The sequence below is a fragment of the Biomphalaria glabrata genome, chromosome 13 (assembly GCF_947242115.1).
Source record: "Biomphalaria glabrata chromosome 13, xgBioGlab47.1, whole genome shotgun sequence".
Taxonomy (NCBI): Eukaryota; Metazoa; Mollusca; class Gastropoda; family Planorbidae; genus Biomphalaria; species Biomphalaria glabrata.
Window position 1 is genome coordinate 11,468,803 of NC_074723.1, and position 20,280 is coordinate 11,489,082.

Sequence of the window (20,280 nt, forward strand, 5' to 3'; positions counted from 1 at the left end):
AGAACTTTTTATCAGATGCCATGAACTGCCCTCTGATTTCCTCTATACAAGTGAAGGCAACATGACACCTGATTCTTTTACGCGTTTCAATCCTTTTGGTTACTTTGAAATGAAAACACCGATTAAATAGCTTCCACATACGCTGGCTGCGACGCATAATGTGCATCTCCTGAAGGACATTCTGAAACGGGCCACTATGCACAGCATGTATGCTCTTCTTACACAGAGAAGACTACGCTGGCTCGGTCATGTCACTAGCATGCCAGATGGAATAATTCCTAAAGACATCCTATACGCTGAGCTTACAAAGGGAGTCAGACCCAAGGGCCGCCTAAGACTAACCCGCAAGATCTCTGCAAGCGAGACATGAGAACCACAGGCATCAACCAAAGTATTTGGGAAAAGATTGCCCAAGACCGGACAGCATGAATACAGACTCTACGTGCTGATAGCCTACTAACTTCACCAAGAGCAAAAAAAAAAAAACAACCAAAAACGAAGCTGCATCAGATAAAAGAAAGAAAGCAGCTCTGTCAGCCAGCACTAGGACAGATGCATGCACGAACTGTGGCAAACTCTGCCGCTCCAGAATTGGCTTGATCAGTCATTCCAGATTCTGCCCCGTCTTAAGACGAAACCAAAGCCAGTGACTCATCTGTGCGCATTCATTGTCTTCCGAGACAGAAGGAGCCATATATAAATGTGAGTGGGGCTGAGTGGTATTTTTTGTATGTGTTTGAGATTTGGGTGTTCTATAGGAGCCACCAAGTGTTACTAGAACGATTCTATCGAATAGACTCAAACAACATGAGCTTCAATAAACACAATGATTGTATTAATCTCTATTTCTGTTCTTTACTCCAGCCACTTGTTCTCTAAACTCACTTCCTTTTACACATAGTCCTGACACACTGCTGTTCATTCAACCATGTACACTCAAAGTCCACTGGTCATTTCATACACAGGCACAGACAGTGCACTACCAGCCACTCAAAACACATACACTTACAAGTGCCTTCGCTCGATAAAAGGCAAAAGTTAACAACGCTAAATCACAAATAGCAATGTTTTGCTAGAGGCTGGTGTAGACAGAATAGAAGTACTACTTCTCATTTCACTGCTGCGCTGGGGCGCCACCTATACTGTATGTGGGATGACCTCATGCCTTTTCATTTTAAATTTGATTTTACTTCTGAGGAACTTTCCCAAGTGAGATTTGTCTTTAGTGAGAGCATTTTTGTTTATATTTATTTTAACCACTATATTTAGTAGATATATTTAATACGTAATATTAGCTATAATTAGAAATGAGTAAAACTATATATATCAAGTTAGGTCCGCTCTAAAAGATACCGATACATCTTACCTGGGTATGTAAAATGTGATATTAAGGTTAAAAATATATTTGAAGGACCATGAAATTGTTTTTATGCTTTGTGTGTTCGTCCTTTTAATACACACACACACACACACACACATTATGACACCCAGACACAGACATGGCATAAATAAAGTAATGAGCTATCTTGTGTACAATACAAGCTCTCAAAAGTCCATAGTTAATGTGAAAACAAAGTGTAATTTATATTTTAATTCATGACGAGATTTGATTAGACGTGATAAGTTACAACCATGGCTACAACCCAATTGATTGATTAATTAATTTGTTAATTTTTTGGGGGAATTTATTTCGTGTATTGTCATTGACTATTTTTCAATTTCAATTTCCACTTGCTCCAAACATGGAAGGTGGGAGAAAAAAACGTAATGGGAGAGAAAACAAATCCATATATACATCCACACTTCTCAAGTAGCACTTATTTCCCTTATTTCAATATCAAACTAAATAATTAAACAACAATAATTAATGAACTAATTGGCTAATTTTTTTTTTTAATTGTTTCATCTCTTGTCAGGTACAAAGAATAATTGTGCAAAGTTTCAACTGGATCCGAGACTGATTTAAAAACATATTCAAACCTTTGACAACACAGACGGTCAGACAAAAAGACAGACAGATAGACAGACTGAATGAAAGCTTTGTAAGTAAAAAGTGCCAAATAATATAAATAATCCCAGAGGTTTGTGTACAAGTAATGTGAATACAATTTGTGTGTGTAAAATGTGATTTAAAAAAAAGAAAAAAAAAGTGAATTTTAACATAAGAAAAAAACATTTTAAATAGACAATACATCCATTATACAACTTATAATTTTTTAAAATATATAAAAGCAGGGTATCGAAGTCAAACTTTTCACCGTCAACTCGATGTACCAACGTAGCCTGAGCTTCTAAGTGTCATTACCTTTTGGTGCTATTATTGTATAGACATGTAGAACTAGATCTAGATTTAGACTTCTGATTTAGAGCTTTAAGATCTAGTGTAAGTCTAGCTCTAGATCTACTTCTAGATCTAGAAGTCATCTTTATTAGATTTACGTACAAATATAAAAAAGCTTAGATAACCTATCAATAAACATAAAAACAACGCAAAAGTTGTAAATATCAACATAAAGATAACATTCAAAGTGAAACCTACATAACAACATAACAAGAAAAATACAAGCGAATACTTCTAAATAAAAACAATGCTTACTATATTAAGTACTAGACATATGTTACCCGCGACCCGCGTGTCTTTATTTGTGCATTACTTTCGATATAGTCACTGAGAGTGTTTTGTAAACAATTAAACGAAATAATAATGTAATAAGTAAAGCAAATGTGTCAATGTAAAAATAGTGTGAATGAAGCTATCAAATCAAAATAGCTAATAGGCTGAAATCCATTTTTTTTTTTCAAATTAAAACATTTGCTTGTAGGCCTACATATATTTAATTAAAATTTGAGGTGAATTGACTAAATTTTGTATGTTCATGTGTATAAAGTATAAAGTAGATCTTGAGGTAGACATAGATCTAAGTTAAAAATTGGCTTTTATAGAGTTCATTCTGTGCTGCGCATGCGTGAACTTTTTTTCATAAATGAATATAGGCCTATCTCAACACGGCTACGCAGCTTTAGCGAACAGCGAACGAATGTATTAAAAATGCTTTAGAAAAACAAATTTGAATGTTAATTTGATTAAAATATGAAATGAATGGACAATAATTAGTATGTTTATGTGTTAAAGCATAAAACTATCTTTGCGAAAAGAAGTTTTATCAGTCTTAGAGTTCAATAAGAGTTTTAGACCTAGGAGGCCTAGGAATAGACTCAGTAGAGAGATGTGTTAATGTGTAACCGTTTGGTAATGTCTAATGAAAGAATGTTCGCCAGGAAATCTGTAGTCAAAGATATCAGGAACTAATTTATGTAAAAAAATGCTTTTAAATAATCTAGTGGATTGGATTTAGATGTATGTTAAACGTAGCTGATGATCCTTTTACGTTATTTCTCTTTCGCTACGAAAATAAAATTAGTTTTGCGAAAATGGGTTTACCCGAAGTCGATACATTCTTATCTATTAAAAACGAAAAGAGCGATAGCTTTGTTAAATGAATGGGATTGTAAAGTGAACAATTAAACGAAATAATTTTTAGTACGCAATTCTTGAATGAATATAGATCTAGGCCTATCTCAACTCGGCTTCGCAGCTTTCGTAAACGAATGTAGCTTTAGAAAACCAAATTTGAATGTTTATTTGATCAAAATATGAAATGAATGGACTTTAATTAATATGTTTATGTGTTAAAGTATAAAACTATCTGTGCGAAGAGAAGTTTTATCATCTTAGAGTTGAATTAGAGTTTTAGATCTAGGGATGGGATTATAAAGTAAACAATTAAACGAATTAATATTTAGTACGCGATTTATTACGGTATTGTCTAATCATGAAAGAATGTTCGTCAGGAAATATGTAGTCACAGATATAAGGAACTAATTTATGTAAAAAATGATTTTGAAACATTAAATTGAAGGTTAATTTTATTATATAATGAAATCAATGGATCTTCTTTTGTATTTTCATGTGTCAAAGTAAAAAACTATCTGCGCAAAGTGTATTTCTTAAAATTAGATCTAGGTCTAAATCCTTTCCAACTTTTCTCATGTCAACATTGTAGACATGGCCTAGATCCATAAAATACAATAGCTGTAATAGAGTCGGACAACTTTATTTTTTTTTTGAGGGTCTTAAGTTTGTTTTAGGGCTACAATAGCCTACATACACTACGGTCTAAGTTGGTACCCAAGGAACATTCCTGCCTAGTTTTATCAAGATTGGTCAAGCGGTTTTGATGTCTATAAGTAACATACATACATACATACACCTCACATTCTACTTTATAATATAGACTAGCCTGGCATTACCCGCGGCCTGCGGGTCTAAGTTTGTGTTTACTAATGTAGTGGATTGGATTTAGATGTATGTTAAAGTTAGCTATAATAATGATCCTTTCACTTTATTTCTCTTTCGCTACGAAAATAAAATTAGTTTTGCGAAAATGGGTTTACCCGAAGTCGATACATTCTTATCTATTAAAAACGAAAAGAGCGATAGCTTTGTTAAATGAATGGAATTATAAAGTGAACAATTAAACGAAATAATTTTTAGTACGCGATTCATGAATAAATATAGATCTAGGTCTATCTCAACCCGGCTTCGCAGCTTTTGTAAACGAATGTAGTCTCTTAAAAATAATGCTTTAGAAAACCAAATTTGAATGTTTATTTGATCAAAATATGAAATGAATGGACTATAATTAGTATGTTCATGTGTTAAAGTAAAAAACTATCTGTGCGAAGAGAAGTTTTATCATCTTAGAGTTGAATTAGAGTTTTAGATCTAGGGATGGGATTATATTATGGTATTGTCTAATGAAAGAATGTTCGTCAGGAAATCTGTAGTTACATATATAAGGAGCTAATTAATGTAAAAAATGCTTTTGAAACACAAAATTGAAGGTTAATTTTATTATATAATGAAATTAAAGGATCTTCTTTTGAATTTTCATATGTCAAAGTAAAAAACTATCTGCGCAAAGTGTATTTCTTAAAATTAGATCTAGGTCTAAATCCTTTCGATCTTTTCTCATGTCAACATTGTAGACATGGCCTAGATCCATAAAATACTATAGCTTTAATAGAGTCGGACAACTTTATTTTGTTTTTAGGGTCTTAAGTTTGTTTTAGGGCTACAATACATACACTAAGGTCTAAGTTGGTACCCAAGAAACATTCCTGCCAAGTTTTATCAAGATTGGTCAAGCAGTTTTGATGTCTATAAGTAACATACATACACCTCACATTCTACTTTATAGTATAGATAGTTGTATCAAATAGTTTTGAGAAGTCATGTTATTAAATTTGTAATAGATATTGACTAACAATAATAAATCGGTGCCATTAGAAATATGTTTACACATTATTTTTGTTTAGCGTAATTTCATGCTTTGATCTTTCTCAACACACATGTCTGGACCTGTTCGAAAAGGGGTAGGAGAGAGAAAGAAGGGGGTATGTGGGTTGTTGCTTTTAAATGTATTTAGAATAATTATAAAGGGATCTACCTGAATTTGAACTCCTTGGGTTATGGCCTCCTCAGGCCAATACAGTATCCATTATGCCATGGAGCAGCTTATGAAAATAGGTTTATAGTTATTTATAGCTATTTAAATTATTTTTTTCTACAGATAATAAAGGGAACTAATTCAACTTATACGACTTTATAAGTCAATGAAAATTTCTTTCCCTTGTTCGAGATACAAAACTGACTGACCATATAAGAATGAAGGCGAGGTATTTAAGTCAGTATCAAGAATTTCAACATACGCAATGATGTACAAATGGAAAATGAAAGAAAAAAAAATAAGTACAATATATTTATACAAAACATACTTAAAAAAAATAAAAAACGGTAGGCCTAGCATTGTTCTCAACAAATATTATCTACTTTCTAGAAGAGATCTTACCCTTTAAGAAAGATTTCCTAAACTCACAAAAAAAAAAAAAAAAAAGATCTGAGACATGAGCTAAGTTAGACAATTTTTCTGATGAAAAGTACATAATAAGTCTGTTAAATAATTACTTTTAAAATGCCACATCTCAAGGTGAAAACTATGAATAACTACACAACATGTTTTCTAATGAATCATCAGATTTTCATTATCAAAAAAAGCCAATATTAAACATAATAAAGTGTAAATTATAGTCATCGTGGAAGACGGATCACTGTCGGATCCGCATATTCGCTGGTCGACTGAGGATGGCATCGAGCAGGGTATGAAACCGAGACCGTAGAGATAATCAGTCCTGCGCGCTAACCGCACGACCAGGCATTGCTCTTAATCTAATGACAAACTGGTTACAAACTAATAGCCTACTATTGATAATATACCTACATATTACGGAATGACAACTACCGGATATGTACAATATGTCAGAAGAGCGATTTTAGATAATCTTTTGGTATTGAGCATTTTCATTTAGGCCTAAATGGAACTAGAATGAGGATGTAAATCTACCTAAATTAAACTACTAATTTAGCACTCTCAATATCTATATCTACTAGATCTAGATCTAAAATATATATTTGGGATAATGTAGATGTAATTTAGATAAGATTTATATAAAAAAAAAACACTAGATAATCAATTAATAGACTAATTGCAAAATCTAAATATTAAAATAGTAGATTAGTTTTAGTATTTTATAACATTGCAATATTGACATATTGACAATCTAGACTTTAGAAAAAAAATCTACACTTTAAGCCTAGAAATTAAAATTATAGATCTTGATCTAGTCTAAATCATGGCTGTCTGGTAGTGCGGTTTGCGCGCTGGACTGTCGTTTGGATTCATCGATGGTCCGCTCCCATCCCCCGTCGTCCTACGGGAGGTTTGGACTACAACTCTGAAGGAACATCGGAAACATGTAAAACAACAAACATTGTAAACTAGACCAAGAAATTCTAGATCTAGATTCTATAGCTCTAGTGTAAAAAAAATCTAGAAGTAGTGTAAAAAAATCTAGATTAGATCTAAATCTATTATGTCTTTTTAAAATGCGAGTCACATTACGAGGTTTAATAAACATTACTATACCGAGTTGTTTTAGCATTTAAAGAATTTATTCCATATGACGTCAAAGGAAAAAATCCACTACGTCACACGGTCTAGTTAGACTAAAAATGTCATCTATACGAGCAGCTTGTCGAGTGTTCATAGACATTGGTGCACCGAGTGAGTTCTTTTAGCATTTGATTTAAAGAATTAACTCCATATGACGTCAAAGGGAAAAAATTCCATTACGTCACACGTCCTAGTTAGACTAAAAAAATAGAGTTAAACTATTTTTCATAAAAAATCCGAATCAACCAATTTTCGTAAATGAGAAAATTATTTGTTTTATTTATTAGAAGAGGGATTTCAAACATTTATTAGCCTTATTAGATTTTTCATATGAAATTCGGATCATTTTTGGCAACGATTTGTAAGAAAATTAAGGTAATGTAGGTCGATTTCTTTTTCGAAACAAAATCCGGAACATTCTTTACCGATTAAACAATTTTTATTATGTTTCGGCAAGAAAATTAACTGTAAAATAAGTCTAAAAATTTATTTTCAATAATCGTTTCTAGTAAATTACTTTTTTATTTTAAAATCCTGAATAACCTATTGTCGATATTTAAAAAAAAAATAATTATTTGACATAAATTAGTTTTTTATAAAACAATATCCGGAACAACTTTATAGTTAATTATATGCTATTTACATAAAAAAAACGGAACAATATATTAAAGATCATGTGTTTCTTGCAACGTTTAAGCATGGAAATAAAATCTACTATAACTTAGAAGAGCAAACAAATATTCATTGGCATTGATTTGTTTTTTTACAAAACATCCGGAACAATCTATTATAGATACATTAAACTATTGCAATATTTCTGAATGAAAAATTAAAGGTTAAATCAGATTTATAATAGCCTCTAGTGTTCTTTGTTAATCTAATCGTGACGGACAGACCGACTAACAGACAAAACGCACAAAATAAGCTTCTTTTATTCGGATGGGGGCACTAAACAACAAAAAAATCTGATTTTTTTAAAAAGTTTAAGGAATTGGTTTAGCACCTTCTCATGTTGCGACGTTACGCTACTGCACGAAAGTCGCTGCTTAAAAAGTCCATTTTAAAAAATGTGCATGATATTTACATACAAAGTGCATTATTAGCCTTTATAAACAAACAGAAATGTTTTCTTTTAATTTTAGCAGCTAGTTAACCAGAAAAAAACATCTTTAAGTATTATTTATATTTGTTGTAAACATTTCCTGTACATTTTATAAATATATTTGACTTAGTGATACTGAAAATACACATGGATTTTATATCTTTGTTAGCATATTGTAACATTGCCTCCCTTACATTTACGTAATTGTTTTAGAATTGGTGTATTTTTTATGAAAAAATCGCTTGCATAATTAATTTTATAAATTAAACGGTTTGCTTTTAGAAAACCAAAAGTAGCCGTTGCGCCTAAACTTTTCAAGCCGGATTTAATGATGAAATAATATTTTTCATATCTCTTCTAGTTTTCGAGATCTGAGTGTGACAGACGGACAGACGGACATTTTGCACAAACCTAATAGCGGCTTTTTCCCCTTACGGGGGCCTCTAAAAAAACAAAACCACAGAAAGTATTGAGATATCTTTCCGTGTGGTGCCTATAGTAGAAGCACTATGCTAAAGTAAATACGAATGTAAAGTCAACGTAAAAAAAAAAAATGTAAGAACAAGTTTACAAAAAGAAAACCCGAAATAATTGTAGAAAAAACGTAAACACGAGTAAAAAATACATTTCCGAAGGCAGTAAAAGAGGTAGATATGAACTGGAAATGTATACTGTTGTATGATAGATATGCAGCTTACTTCATTACAATAAAGACAATAATATAGATGAAGTTAATGGCAAAACTAAAGGCACAGATTCAACAGAAGATCTCTTCAAATATCAAAGTGTCCTAATCTCATTGACTAGAGTTATTGGAACGTTTACAAAAGGACATCAGAAAATATAAACATAATAATAGTTCCTAGAAGACACCTTTGTGCCACATACATTTCTCAGATGACGCAGTTCAGTTGGTCAACTAGGCAATATACATTTAATATAAACGGAAATATACTTGTACAGTTTTGTTTTTTTGTTCTTTTTTGACATCCAAAGAAAAATTGGACAAGGACGTAATCTTTATTTTTGAAGGAATATCCGAATATTTAGATTTCAAGGTATATATTTTGTTTATGATTAACAAAGCATTTGCTTCTCACTTATTGTTGACTTAAGTCTAATCAAATCGTGATGCAATCCATCTGGCTGCAATTCGAATGGGCTTAGTGAACCAAGCCCAAGCCCTTGACAGAAAGCTTTCATTGTTTTCGTCGATAGCTTTTCCTAAAAGATCTTTGGCTTGCTTTGCTTCCTCCAGCATTCTCTCCATCTGTTCTATTCTTCTTTTCATTTCTGGCGACTGTCTGTCTGTCTTTTCCTCCACTTGTATAGTTACGTTTCTAAGAGGATGGTAGGTTATATTATGTTTGTCAACAGCTTGTCTATTTTTCAAGGCGCAATATTTGAGATCATTTTCACTTATGGCCGTTTCTCTTTCCGCAGCTGTCGTTTTTTGTGGCAATGTATTGGATTTGATGTGCTCTTCCGGTGTCAAATAGCTTTTTGCTGTTGGGGATTTTTTTCCATTATAAGCGACGGCAATGCTAACGTCTGTTATTGTAGTTTTGTCTTCAACATGGCTTCGTCTTATGTCTTGTTGACTTTCTTCAATGTTCGTACTCTCTTGCGGCCCCTTCTTATCATGTTTTCGCTCTTTGCTAAGACATCCTTGTTGCTCTAAGGTGTTAACTAGTGTCTTTGTTGACCCAATACTTTTTCTTGGTTTTGCTTGTGGCTTCCATGCGCTCTTTTCATACGGATAAATGTTTGGTTCCTCTATCCTCGCCTCGTCCGCTCTTCTATCAAACTCTTCAAATGTCGTTCTTTTTGCTACTATAACTTTTTGCTCTTTTATGCGTTCTAAATCTTTTTGAATTTCGTTTGCTTGCGCATTGCTAGGTTTCTGGTTTTTCTCTTCTGTGAGAACTTTACTGAATTCTGAACACATGTTTGGCTCCTCTGCCACAATCTCTTCTTGTCTCCTTTGAAACATTTCAAATGTTGTTCTTCTTTCTACTACATTTCCAATCTCTTTTATGCGTTCTAGATCTTTTTGAATATCATTTGCTTGTACATTGTTAGGTTTCTGGTTTCCCTCTTCCTCATTGTTTACTTCTGTCAGAACTTTACTGAACTCTGAACACATGTTTACCATGTCTCCTTTGTGACGGTTTACCATTTCTGCTGTGTGCCTAACATGTTCTTGGGAAACCTTTTCGTGAAAGTGTATTTGGAAATCTATAATTCTATTTAAAGAATTTAAGGATTGAAGCAGCATTGTAAAGGCGGGCGATTTTCCAGCTCGAATTTGATGACAAATGTTTTGACTTTTTTCTTTAAGTTTCTCAAATTTTAGTTTTGCATCGATATCCTCAACAGAGTTTTGAATTTGTTCAAATTCTTGAAAGATGAACGTTGCTTCTACCAAAATGCTCTCCTGTATGATTGTGTCCTTGGCGTCTTCAAGTATTTTGTTTCTGGTCTCTTTCGCCTCCTGGAAAAGTTCATGGGTATAACGTTTGCCTCTAGACTTGAGATTATTGACCAAAGAGATCAATCTTTCCAGTTGAGCTTTTTTCTCTCGGGGATCCTTAGTGCGGTTATCAAACAAAACAATCCTGTTTCCGCATTCAGCCATCAGCTCCTTCAACGGCCCTTCTTGAATGGCACACCATTTCTCAAATGTCATACCATCACCAATTTCTGGATCAGTTTTAAAGCAATCTCCGTAGCTCATGACGAGAATGCAGAACTCTCGAACGAAAGTATCGCCGAAAACAGCCTTGAGGTATTTTATAGCATCCTGTTCTTCTCCGGTATAGCGTCCACCAAACTTTAACAATATTAGGAAGGCGTGATACCCCCTGGGATTTATCATAATTGCTTTTTTCAAGGCTGTCGTTACCACCAATATAGCTTTCTGGCTGTCCATTCTTGTGTCCCCTACGCCTGGACTATCAACAACTTTGATCTTAAGATCTCCATATTTGCCAAAGCCTTCTTTTACTTTTGTAGTTACAGAATTGGCTGAGGAGTTATGCTTAAATGTTTTGTGCGTTAAAATGGAGTTTCCCGTTGCGCTTTTGCCATTTCCGGTTTTTCCAATTAACAAAAGGTCAAGGTCAGTCGTCTCATTCATTTCTGTTTGTCTTTCAATGCAACTGCAACAAAATGAAATGCAATGAATTAATCAAAGGGAGGAAATAAAGTCAGAAAAGAATTGTTATAAGCTCTGCCCATGGACGTAGCCAGGTTTTTTTTCGGGGAGGGGGACGCCATATATGTATATATGTGACATGATTATAAAACAACTATAAAACATTAAAACACAATACCACTAAAATGTTCATTCGATAGGCCACAAAGGCTCTGGGTATGCCACACAGGCGTGTAGGTGGTCTTACAGACTTAAACATAGTCACAAAGTTCTTGACATAGTCACACAGACTTCAAGGTAGTCACACAGAATTCAATGTAATAGATAGATACACAATCTATGTTAAAGAAACACAGTCTAATTTTAAGACACACAGTCTTTGATCAAGCAACAAATGCTTGTAAGTAGCCACTTAGGCTGTTATCTAATATATAAAGCAGAAAGTAAAGCGTATGTATGTATGTATGTCCCCGCATGGAAATCAAAACCGTTTCACCGATCTTGATAAAACTTGGCAGAAATGTTCCTTGGGTACTAACTTAGACCGTAGTGTATATATTGTAGCCCTAAAATAAACTTAAGACCCTCAAAAAAAAAAAAGTTGTCCAACTCTATAAAAGTATTGTATATTATAAAGCTAGGCCATGTTTACATGCTGTCTAAATGATGAGACAAGACAAAAGCGGTCACGCATGCGCAGAGATGAAAATCTCTAGACCTAAATAATTTTGTTATTTTACACATGAACATATAAATACGTGAGTATTCATTTCATTATTTGATGCACATTAATCTTCAAATTTGAGTTTACAAAACATTTTTTTTTTACATAAAATCGTTCGCTTTAAATATAAATAGCTTTAAACGTCTTGACATACTTTTCCGTAACTTGCGGCACCATTATATCGCTTAATAATACAAATGAAATGAAAGTCAGACGTCATAATATCGCACATTATAAAGGCATATTAATAAACTAATAAATTACTTACATAATACAATTTACTTGCCAATGTGTTTTTTAAAGCATTTAATCCTACAGTTACCGATTCGGTTCAATTTTAAGTCTTTATTTTCAATTTAATTTTTTCTTTAAGATTTACTTATGCCCATTTAGACCTCTTACCAATTTAGCTACGAAATGATGAATGAAACACGGCTAATGTATCTAGGTCAACACTAGGTCGACACAAGCTCACATCACAGTGTTTATTGTCTTTTACTATAATAGGCCCAAAGTTTTTATTTATTGACTAGACTACTGGGCATTCAAATTGTTTAGATTCTAAATCTAGAGCTACATAAAATTAAACTAACAATGTTATATAAACAATTACATTCACGCGTTCGATTTGATTATAAAATACTCGATGAATGGATTTATTTTTTAAATTATCATCTTATTGTTCACATCATTATTGATTATTCAAACGGAATAAATGCATGCTATTTGTTGAAAGAAAAACCCGAGCAAAGCCGGGTAAAATTATAGCTAGTCTATGATAAACGTGACAGAATGTCCGCTACGACGTTTACTTTACCCGGGATATGCTGCACTTCAAATTGAAAGTCCTGAAGCATCAGGGCCCAGCGAGTTACCCTGGAATTCACCGACTTACGTGTGTTTAAACAGCGTAAGGGTGCGTAATCTGTGCGGAGTAAGAATGTTTTGCCCAACAGGCATCTGGCCAACTTGGTTACTGCCCAAACAACCGGTAAGCACTCTCTTTCTACGGTGCTGTAGGTGCTGTATCGTTGTTCCGCTGAAGACAACTTTCTCCTGACGTACATAACGAGGTGTAGAATGCCCTGTGTTTCCTGTGCTAAGCATCCTCCAATAGCAACAGCAGATGCATCAGTAGCTAGTATGAATTCCTTGTAACAATGTGTATAGATGACTTCCCCACTGAGTTTTAGGTATTTCTGTAGCCTGAGCATGTACTTCAAATCTCGCCAAATATGCATCTATTTGATCCACATTCTCATTGAAAGGTGGCAACTTTGGTTTCCATACAGGTTTTATATGCTCTTTGATTTCTCCTTTCGTCTCCCTAAGCTTCAACTCTCTGACTCTCAATTTGTGTATTTCTACATCAGCTTCTTTCTCTTTAGCTCTTGCTTCTGTCTCTTTTTCTATAGCTCTTTCTTCTATCTCTATAGCTCTTTCTTCTATCTCTATAATATAGCTCTTTCTTTTATCTCTATAGCACTTTCTTCTATCTCTTTAGCTCTTTCTTCTATCTCTTTAGCTCTTTCTTCTATCTCTATAATATAGCTCTTTCTTCTATCTCTTTAGCTCTTTCTTCTATCTCTATAATATAGCTCTTTCTTCTATCTCTTTAGCTCTTTCTTCTATCTCTTTAGCTCTTTCTTCTATCTCTTTAGCTCTTTCTTCTATCTCTATAATATAGCTCTTTCTTTTATCTCTATAGCACTTTCTTCTATCTCTTTAGCTCTTTCTTTTATCTCTATAGCACTTTCTTCTATCTCTTTAGCTCTTTCTTCTATCTCTTTAGCTCTTTCATCTCGCTCTCTGTCTTCCCTTTCTTTTACCCACTCTTGTAAAGCGGTTCCTGTCAATCCCATCTCTATTCCAGCGGCTATTAACTGTGATAATCTCTCTGCCATTCTTGTTTCAATGTGTAGCATCCGATATAAACAATACTAATTGCTTTGAACACTTGTGTTTGACCTAGTTTTGTCTAGACTTGTTGGCTTAGTTGTTTTTTTCCCACCCTTGCATGTGAGCGCACCGGCGCCCTCGACATACATACGGAGGTGAAGAGCACACACATTTCACGGCCTTCTTAGTCATTGGCCTTTTGGTATGATCATGTTTTAACTGGCGGCCGCCATGTTTAAATGATGATAGCAACAAATCCTAGGCAGCCGATTGATGCCAGATGGATTTTGTTGGTTAAAATAAATAAAATGACTTATAGTTTGCTGCCAACTATTACATAAATAAAATCTGAATAAATTTAGATAAGAGGGAATGTAGACCTATTTATTTAAATAGAAATAGATATACATTTTACTAACGTGAATCTATATTATTTTTCAATATTTTATTTTGTATGTGTTGGTGTAGATTGAGTTTGTTAAGGATACATGTTTTTGTGTTCTATTGAATCTGAAAAATTTTAATAAAATATTAAAAATCGATACTAGTGAAGTTTGTTTTTTTTTCTTATAGATGTTCATTTTTTGTTCATTTGACGGTGATTTATTTCATTATGTGTGTGTGTGTGTGTGACATGACTATATAATTGTAAATTTTTTTTTATAGAGTACCGGTACGACAGTATAGTAATGTCAAATACATATTATATATATATATATATATATATATATATATATATATATATATATATATATATATATATATATATATATATATATATATGTATATATGTGTGTATGTGTGTGTATATATGTGTATGTGTGTGCGTACGTGCTTGTGCGTGTGTTTTATATGAAATTATTGAGAGTTAAAAAATACTTAGCTTACCAGGTATCTTATTAATGGTAAAACAATTAATGAGACATATTAATTCCACCACCCCCTTCTTTCTCATTCTAGGCAGGCGACTAGACTAAGGTAGATTTACCAGTACCAGCATTTTAGTACATTTTCGTTTAGAAAACGATTTTAAGGCGGTAGAGGAGACAAGTGCACGCTGATTGTACAGTACCGCTAAAGCTTAAAATCCGTCAATGTGCACATTACTTAGCTAATCTTTGGTTTGGGTTGGACATAGTTGGCGCATTAGCAAACATTAGAGTTGCATTAGAGAATAATCCATTTGGTTTATTGGCTTGACCACATAACAGGAGTTGTTACAGATAAACAGTATCCATGCCACAGCCAACAATTGGGAGGGTCAAGACAAACGTTACAAAGTTCTCTCAAGGATAAGGCAAGGAGCTCGGTAATCAACAAAGAACGTAGATCTAAGATTTTTAAAAAAGTAAGTTGAGAAAAGAAGCAGGCATATCAACAGCAGACCCAAGCAACCAATGCTATCTATGTGGTCGGCTTTTTAAAGAAAAAAATTGGACTCCATAGCCATCTTCAAATTCGTAGAAAATGAGAAATAATCTAATTTAAGCTAGCTGATCTGCTCATTAACTGTTTTATATAAGATAAGATAAGATTAACTGATTAGCTACCGGTTACGTTAATGTGCAAAATCGACATTTTGCCTCTAGATATAGGCCAAATGCTCATATTAACGGTTTAGGTACGGTTAAGTTAGGGTTAGATACAGTTAGGTTTATCTAGGTATGCAAGCTTTGCAAATAACTATAAAATAATAAAATAATAAAATAATAATAATAATAATACATAGGCTTGGAGATTAAGCGTCTATGGAAATTGTGCAAAATAACAAGATACCCCATTGTTATATCAACCGAGGGGATAATAACAACTGACCTCACAGACACCTTCAAGGCCCTTTTGGTATAGTTTAAACTGCAAGTCAAAGACTCAAATTGACATGAAATTCTAAAACATTTTGTGGTTTATAAGTTGTAAGAGCTCTGTGCTATTAACCCATTAACTACCAAAACTTTATTACTGCATTAAATATAAATTTTCTATTAAATATCAATTTCTATCGGTCAAACTAAGACACTGCAAAAAGAATTTTTGAAAAATTCCATATAGTAACGATTCTGTGAGATGTACACTGGCAGTGTACGTGGCAGGAAGTGGCCCCGTGAGGAACATTATATAAAAAAAAATAATATTTTTTTTTTTACAATCTTTAAGTGAAAACAGTTTAGTTAATAACATTGAAAAACACACAAATAAGCATTTTAATGCAAAAAAAGTATATTTTAATGCTTTTTTTTTTACTAAGAATTATAACAATATAGTAAAAAAATAGGCATCAAATGTACAACATTATATGGTACTAACCAGTACTATCCAGCTATATTTTTTACAACAACAAATAACACTACAATAGTGAGATATTCAAAGATCATGTCCATAAGCAAAGATTTTAATATTTGAAGTGTGGTTGAACCAAACATACTTTATATATTGGTATATTCGTATATTCGTATATTCATATGCTTATCAGTTATGTAATAATCATAAATTCCATTTTTTTCGAATTCTTTTCATTGGGTCGCAGTCATAGTTTTGGCATTTTCAAGTTTGTTAGCTTTGATAAAGTCTATAGACTCAATTCCCTTGTGATATTAGCTCTGCTAATTATCTATACTAAATTGTGACTAAATTGTAAAAAAATAAGTATACATAATAAATAACGGTGTCATAGAGGTAAACATATTATGTTATGATATAACACAAGGACCTAATAACAAATTATAAGATTCTAATGTCATTGAAACTCAATCATGCTTTTGTCTAATTCATTTATTTACTATTAGATATCAGGTTCTCATCTTGATTCTTAATGATGACATTGTGAACTGTTAATATTTACTTGAGACCCTAAAAAAATATTATAAATATCTATAATTATTATTATAATTTTTTTTTCAAAAAAACATACATCAATAGGATTATAATTTGCTAATGGGACAAATATTTTTCTAAGTAGTCAGTTAAAATACTATAGCCTAGGAGAACTGCATGAAGTAAAATAAAACAAAACAAAGAAAATATATAATAGGAATTATTATATTATTGTTTATATGTTTTCAAATAATAACCTTATAATCATCATTATTAGTTCTAAAATTTGCAATTATAAGGGTATCTATTATGTATAGCAATAATATATGATAATATTGGTTAAAACAAACATATCTATGTTCTAAATGAAGTCTTGATTTATTTCGATTCATATATCAGTAATCGATTCCTACAGTGGCATATCCTGCCATGTACACTGGGAGTGTACGTTACAAAAAATTAAAATTTGAAAAGACCACGCTATAAATGTTAAATCTATTAATTAATTATAATACTAGGATACTTTATGTTTCTAAATCAAGTAGTTTTATTTGAAAATATTTATATAAATGTGTTATTACTTACATTTTCCGAACAGGTTTCATTTTTTTCAATTTTTGACAATGTTGTCACTTTCAAGTGCAATAAAATACTAAAACGCAATTGTAAAAGTCAAACAGCACGTGGCAGAACGTAGACAAACATGTTCGTAAACGAAAACAAAAGAAAAAATAGAAAAAACTTTAATATTTTTTTTTATATAAGTTTTTGAAAAACGTACACTGCCAGTGTACAAAGTAGGATATGGGTTAAGGCAGATGTCATCATTTATTTTTCCCATGATAATAGTTGTGAACTATGGATGGCTGCCTAGTCATATATAGACAGGTCGTCTCGATAGGCCGGTGCTTGAACCCTGACCGCCGCGATCCTACGGAATATTGGGCTAGGATAATCTTCAAGTTTCAGGGAATATCCGAAGCATCTATCTATACTGTAATATCCGAACATCTATCTATACTGTAACATCCGAACATCTATCTATACTGTAATATCCGAACATCTATCTATACTGTAACATCCGAACATCTATCTATACTGTAATATCCGAACATTTATCTATACTGTAATATCCGAAGCATCTATCTATACTGTAATATCCGAAGCATCTATCTATACTGTAATATCCGAAGCATCTATCTATACTGTAATATCCGAAACATCTATCTATACTGTAATATCCGAAGCATCTATCTATACTGTAATATCCGAAGCATCTATCTATACTGTAATATCCGAAACATCTATCTATACTGTAATATCCGAAGCATCTATCTATACTGTAACATCCGAAGCAGGGGCGGACTGGCTATATGGACAAACGGGCAAATGCCCGGTGGGCCGGTACCAAATGGGCCGGTCTGGTCGCGACCAAAGAAAAAAAATTCTGTGCAGACAACTTTTAAAAAAGTGACAGCATCAATACATAAAGTTGTTGTTTTTTTTTTTAAATTATTATTACAATTAATTTTGTTTGAAATTCAACAAGAATATAATTTTAAGAATTACACTATACACTGCACGTATTATCATTTGTAAAACGTTAGACCGTACTTTCTGCTATGCACGAGCGGCATGGCCTTCAACACTACTTTGATGTCTTCGAGACTGTGTTTGGCCTGATCATTTTGCTGGTCGGCATGGGCCTTTGATAGCACTCCTATTTTTGTTTTGCTCCTTCCCTCACCCGTCTTTTTATGGTTCCATTGTCAGTTAACGAAAAAGAGGGATGGGAGAGGTTAAGTTAGAAAACATTGATATAACGCGGCAAAAGGGGAGACACTTAGCTCGTTAACAAAACATAATAGAAGTTAACTTAAACACATACACACAACCTCGAAATTGCAAACCACCCAACTTATTCATAGCTCAATATGGGTATAAAGTTATACTTTCTGCCATTTGAAAAGAAAAAAGTAAGTTTCTTGTTGTTTATTTGTAATAACATAGATCTGAGAATACTTCACTTTAGGTTTAAAAAAAAAAATTAATTAAAACATAAATCTAGATCTAAATACAAATGATACCTTTATGATAAATGGCAGACTTTTGCTAAGTATAAAGTCATTAATAATGAAAATTATTACAATAATTACAATAATTTAGATAGCGCTGTCACATCCGATATTTAATGATATTTATTTATATTTTAAATAATACTAGTGGACCGGTGGCGTAGCATACGCCGCTATTTTGCAGGGCCGGCCTTAGGCCATTGCAGGCTAAGCGACCGCAGTCGGCCCGCACTTTCATAGAACCCGCACTTTCATAGGACCTGCTCTAATTCAAGTTGTATATATCTTTATTAAATTAAACAATTTTATAAAAAAAAAAAACAGATTTCCAGCGCCCTCCTATCGAGCTCCTGGAAATCTCCCGAAATTTCCCGAAATCGCAAAATATACGAAACAGTCCTTAAATATACGAAAATATATACACAAAAATTGTCATTTTGGGGTGTAATTCAATATGGAAAACGCCATCTTACGCGCGGCATTATGCATCAGCCGTAATTGTGTAATCTGGTGAAAGAAGCTTCTCGCGCCTCAAACTAATGAAGAATTAGTTGAGGTCAACAATTTTCAAAGATAGATTGAAACATTCGGTAATTCTTTCTATTGAGCGTGATCTATGTAGGAAACAGAATTATTATGATATACTGTATGACTTTGCTACACGCAAGGCTGGTAAAGTAATTCTGTACGTAGTTTTTAAATAATATATTCATATACAAATCGCGTTTTTGAGAATGTACTAGGACGAATCAAGAGCTTTTCACATTTAGAAGTACCAATCTAACCGTTCTGCTAATCGTAGTTCGATTATGACCACTTTGTCATCTAGGGGGATGAGGGCTTTGCACTTGGGTTTTATGACTCCTCGTGTGGCTAGTGAGTCCTATGTGAGCCCGGAATGTTCGGCCGCACACTAGGCAGGTTATTCCAGCTGGAGCTAGTGTCATTGGCCTTGCTTTTCTTCTCTGTAGTTTTTCTTCTGCCAACTTTGTTCTCTTTTATTCAGCAACCTGTGCGCCGGTTTTCACAGCGCGACGTCATGATGCTCTGTCATGTGCCTCTGTCTCCTAGGTGGCTGGGTCTATGCTGAATGCCTTCAGAGAAATTTCGAGGGTGTCCCTGAAGCGCTTTCTTTGACAACCTTGCGAGCGCTTTCCTTCGCTTAGTTGGCCATACAAGAGTCGTTTAGGGATGCGGTGGTCTTCAATTCTGCATGCTTGTCCTGCCCGTCGCAGCTGGGACTGCATCAGGATTGTGTGGATGCTTTGCACGACTTCAGTATCTGGTATTTTGTCTTGCCATTTGACATTCATTATTTTCACAGACATGTCATGTGGAAGTGATTCAGTTTCTTTGCATGTTAACTGTACACTATCCATGTTTCTGAGGCAAAGAGCAATGTAGGGAGGATGACGGCTCGATAGACCCTTAGTTTTGTA

The 20,280-nt window shown here is 33.4% G+C and overlaps 2 protein-coding genes across 2 annotated transcripts in view; both read right to left on the minus strand.

The window, feature by feature from the left end:
• LOC106074337 (uncharacterized) overlaps positions 1 to 20,280 on the minus strand; it is a 435,581-nt gene that overhangs the window by 200,642 nt on the left and 214,659 nt on the right. The gene's annotated exons all lie outside the window — the stretch shown is intronic.
• LOC106065520 (uncharacterized) lies at positions 1,869 to 11,332 on the minus strand. Its single transcript, XM_056008534.1, has 2 exons — positions 5,243 to 11,332; positions 1,869 to 4,271 (listed from the first exon to the last, which is right to left on the minus strand). Exon 1 carries the CDS (start codon positions 11,312 to 11,314, stop codon positions 9,293 to 9,295), a length of 2,022 nt encoding a protein of 673 aa, XP_055864509.1. The 5' UTR covers positions 11,315 to 11,332; the 3' UTR covers positions 1,869 to 4,271; positions 5,243 to 9,292.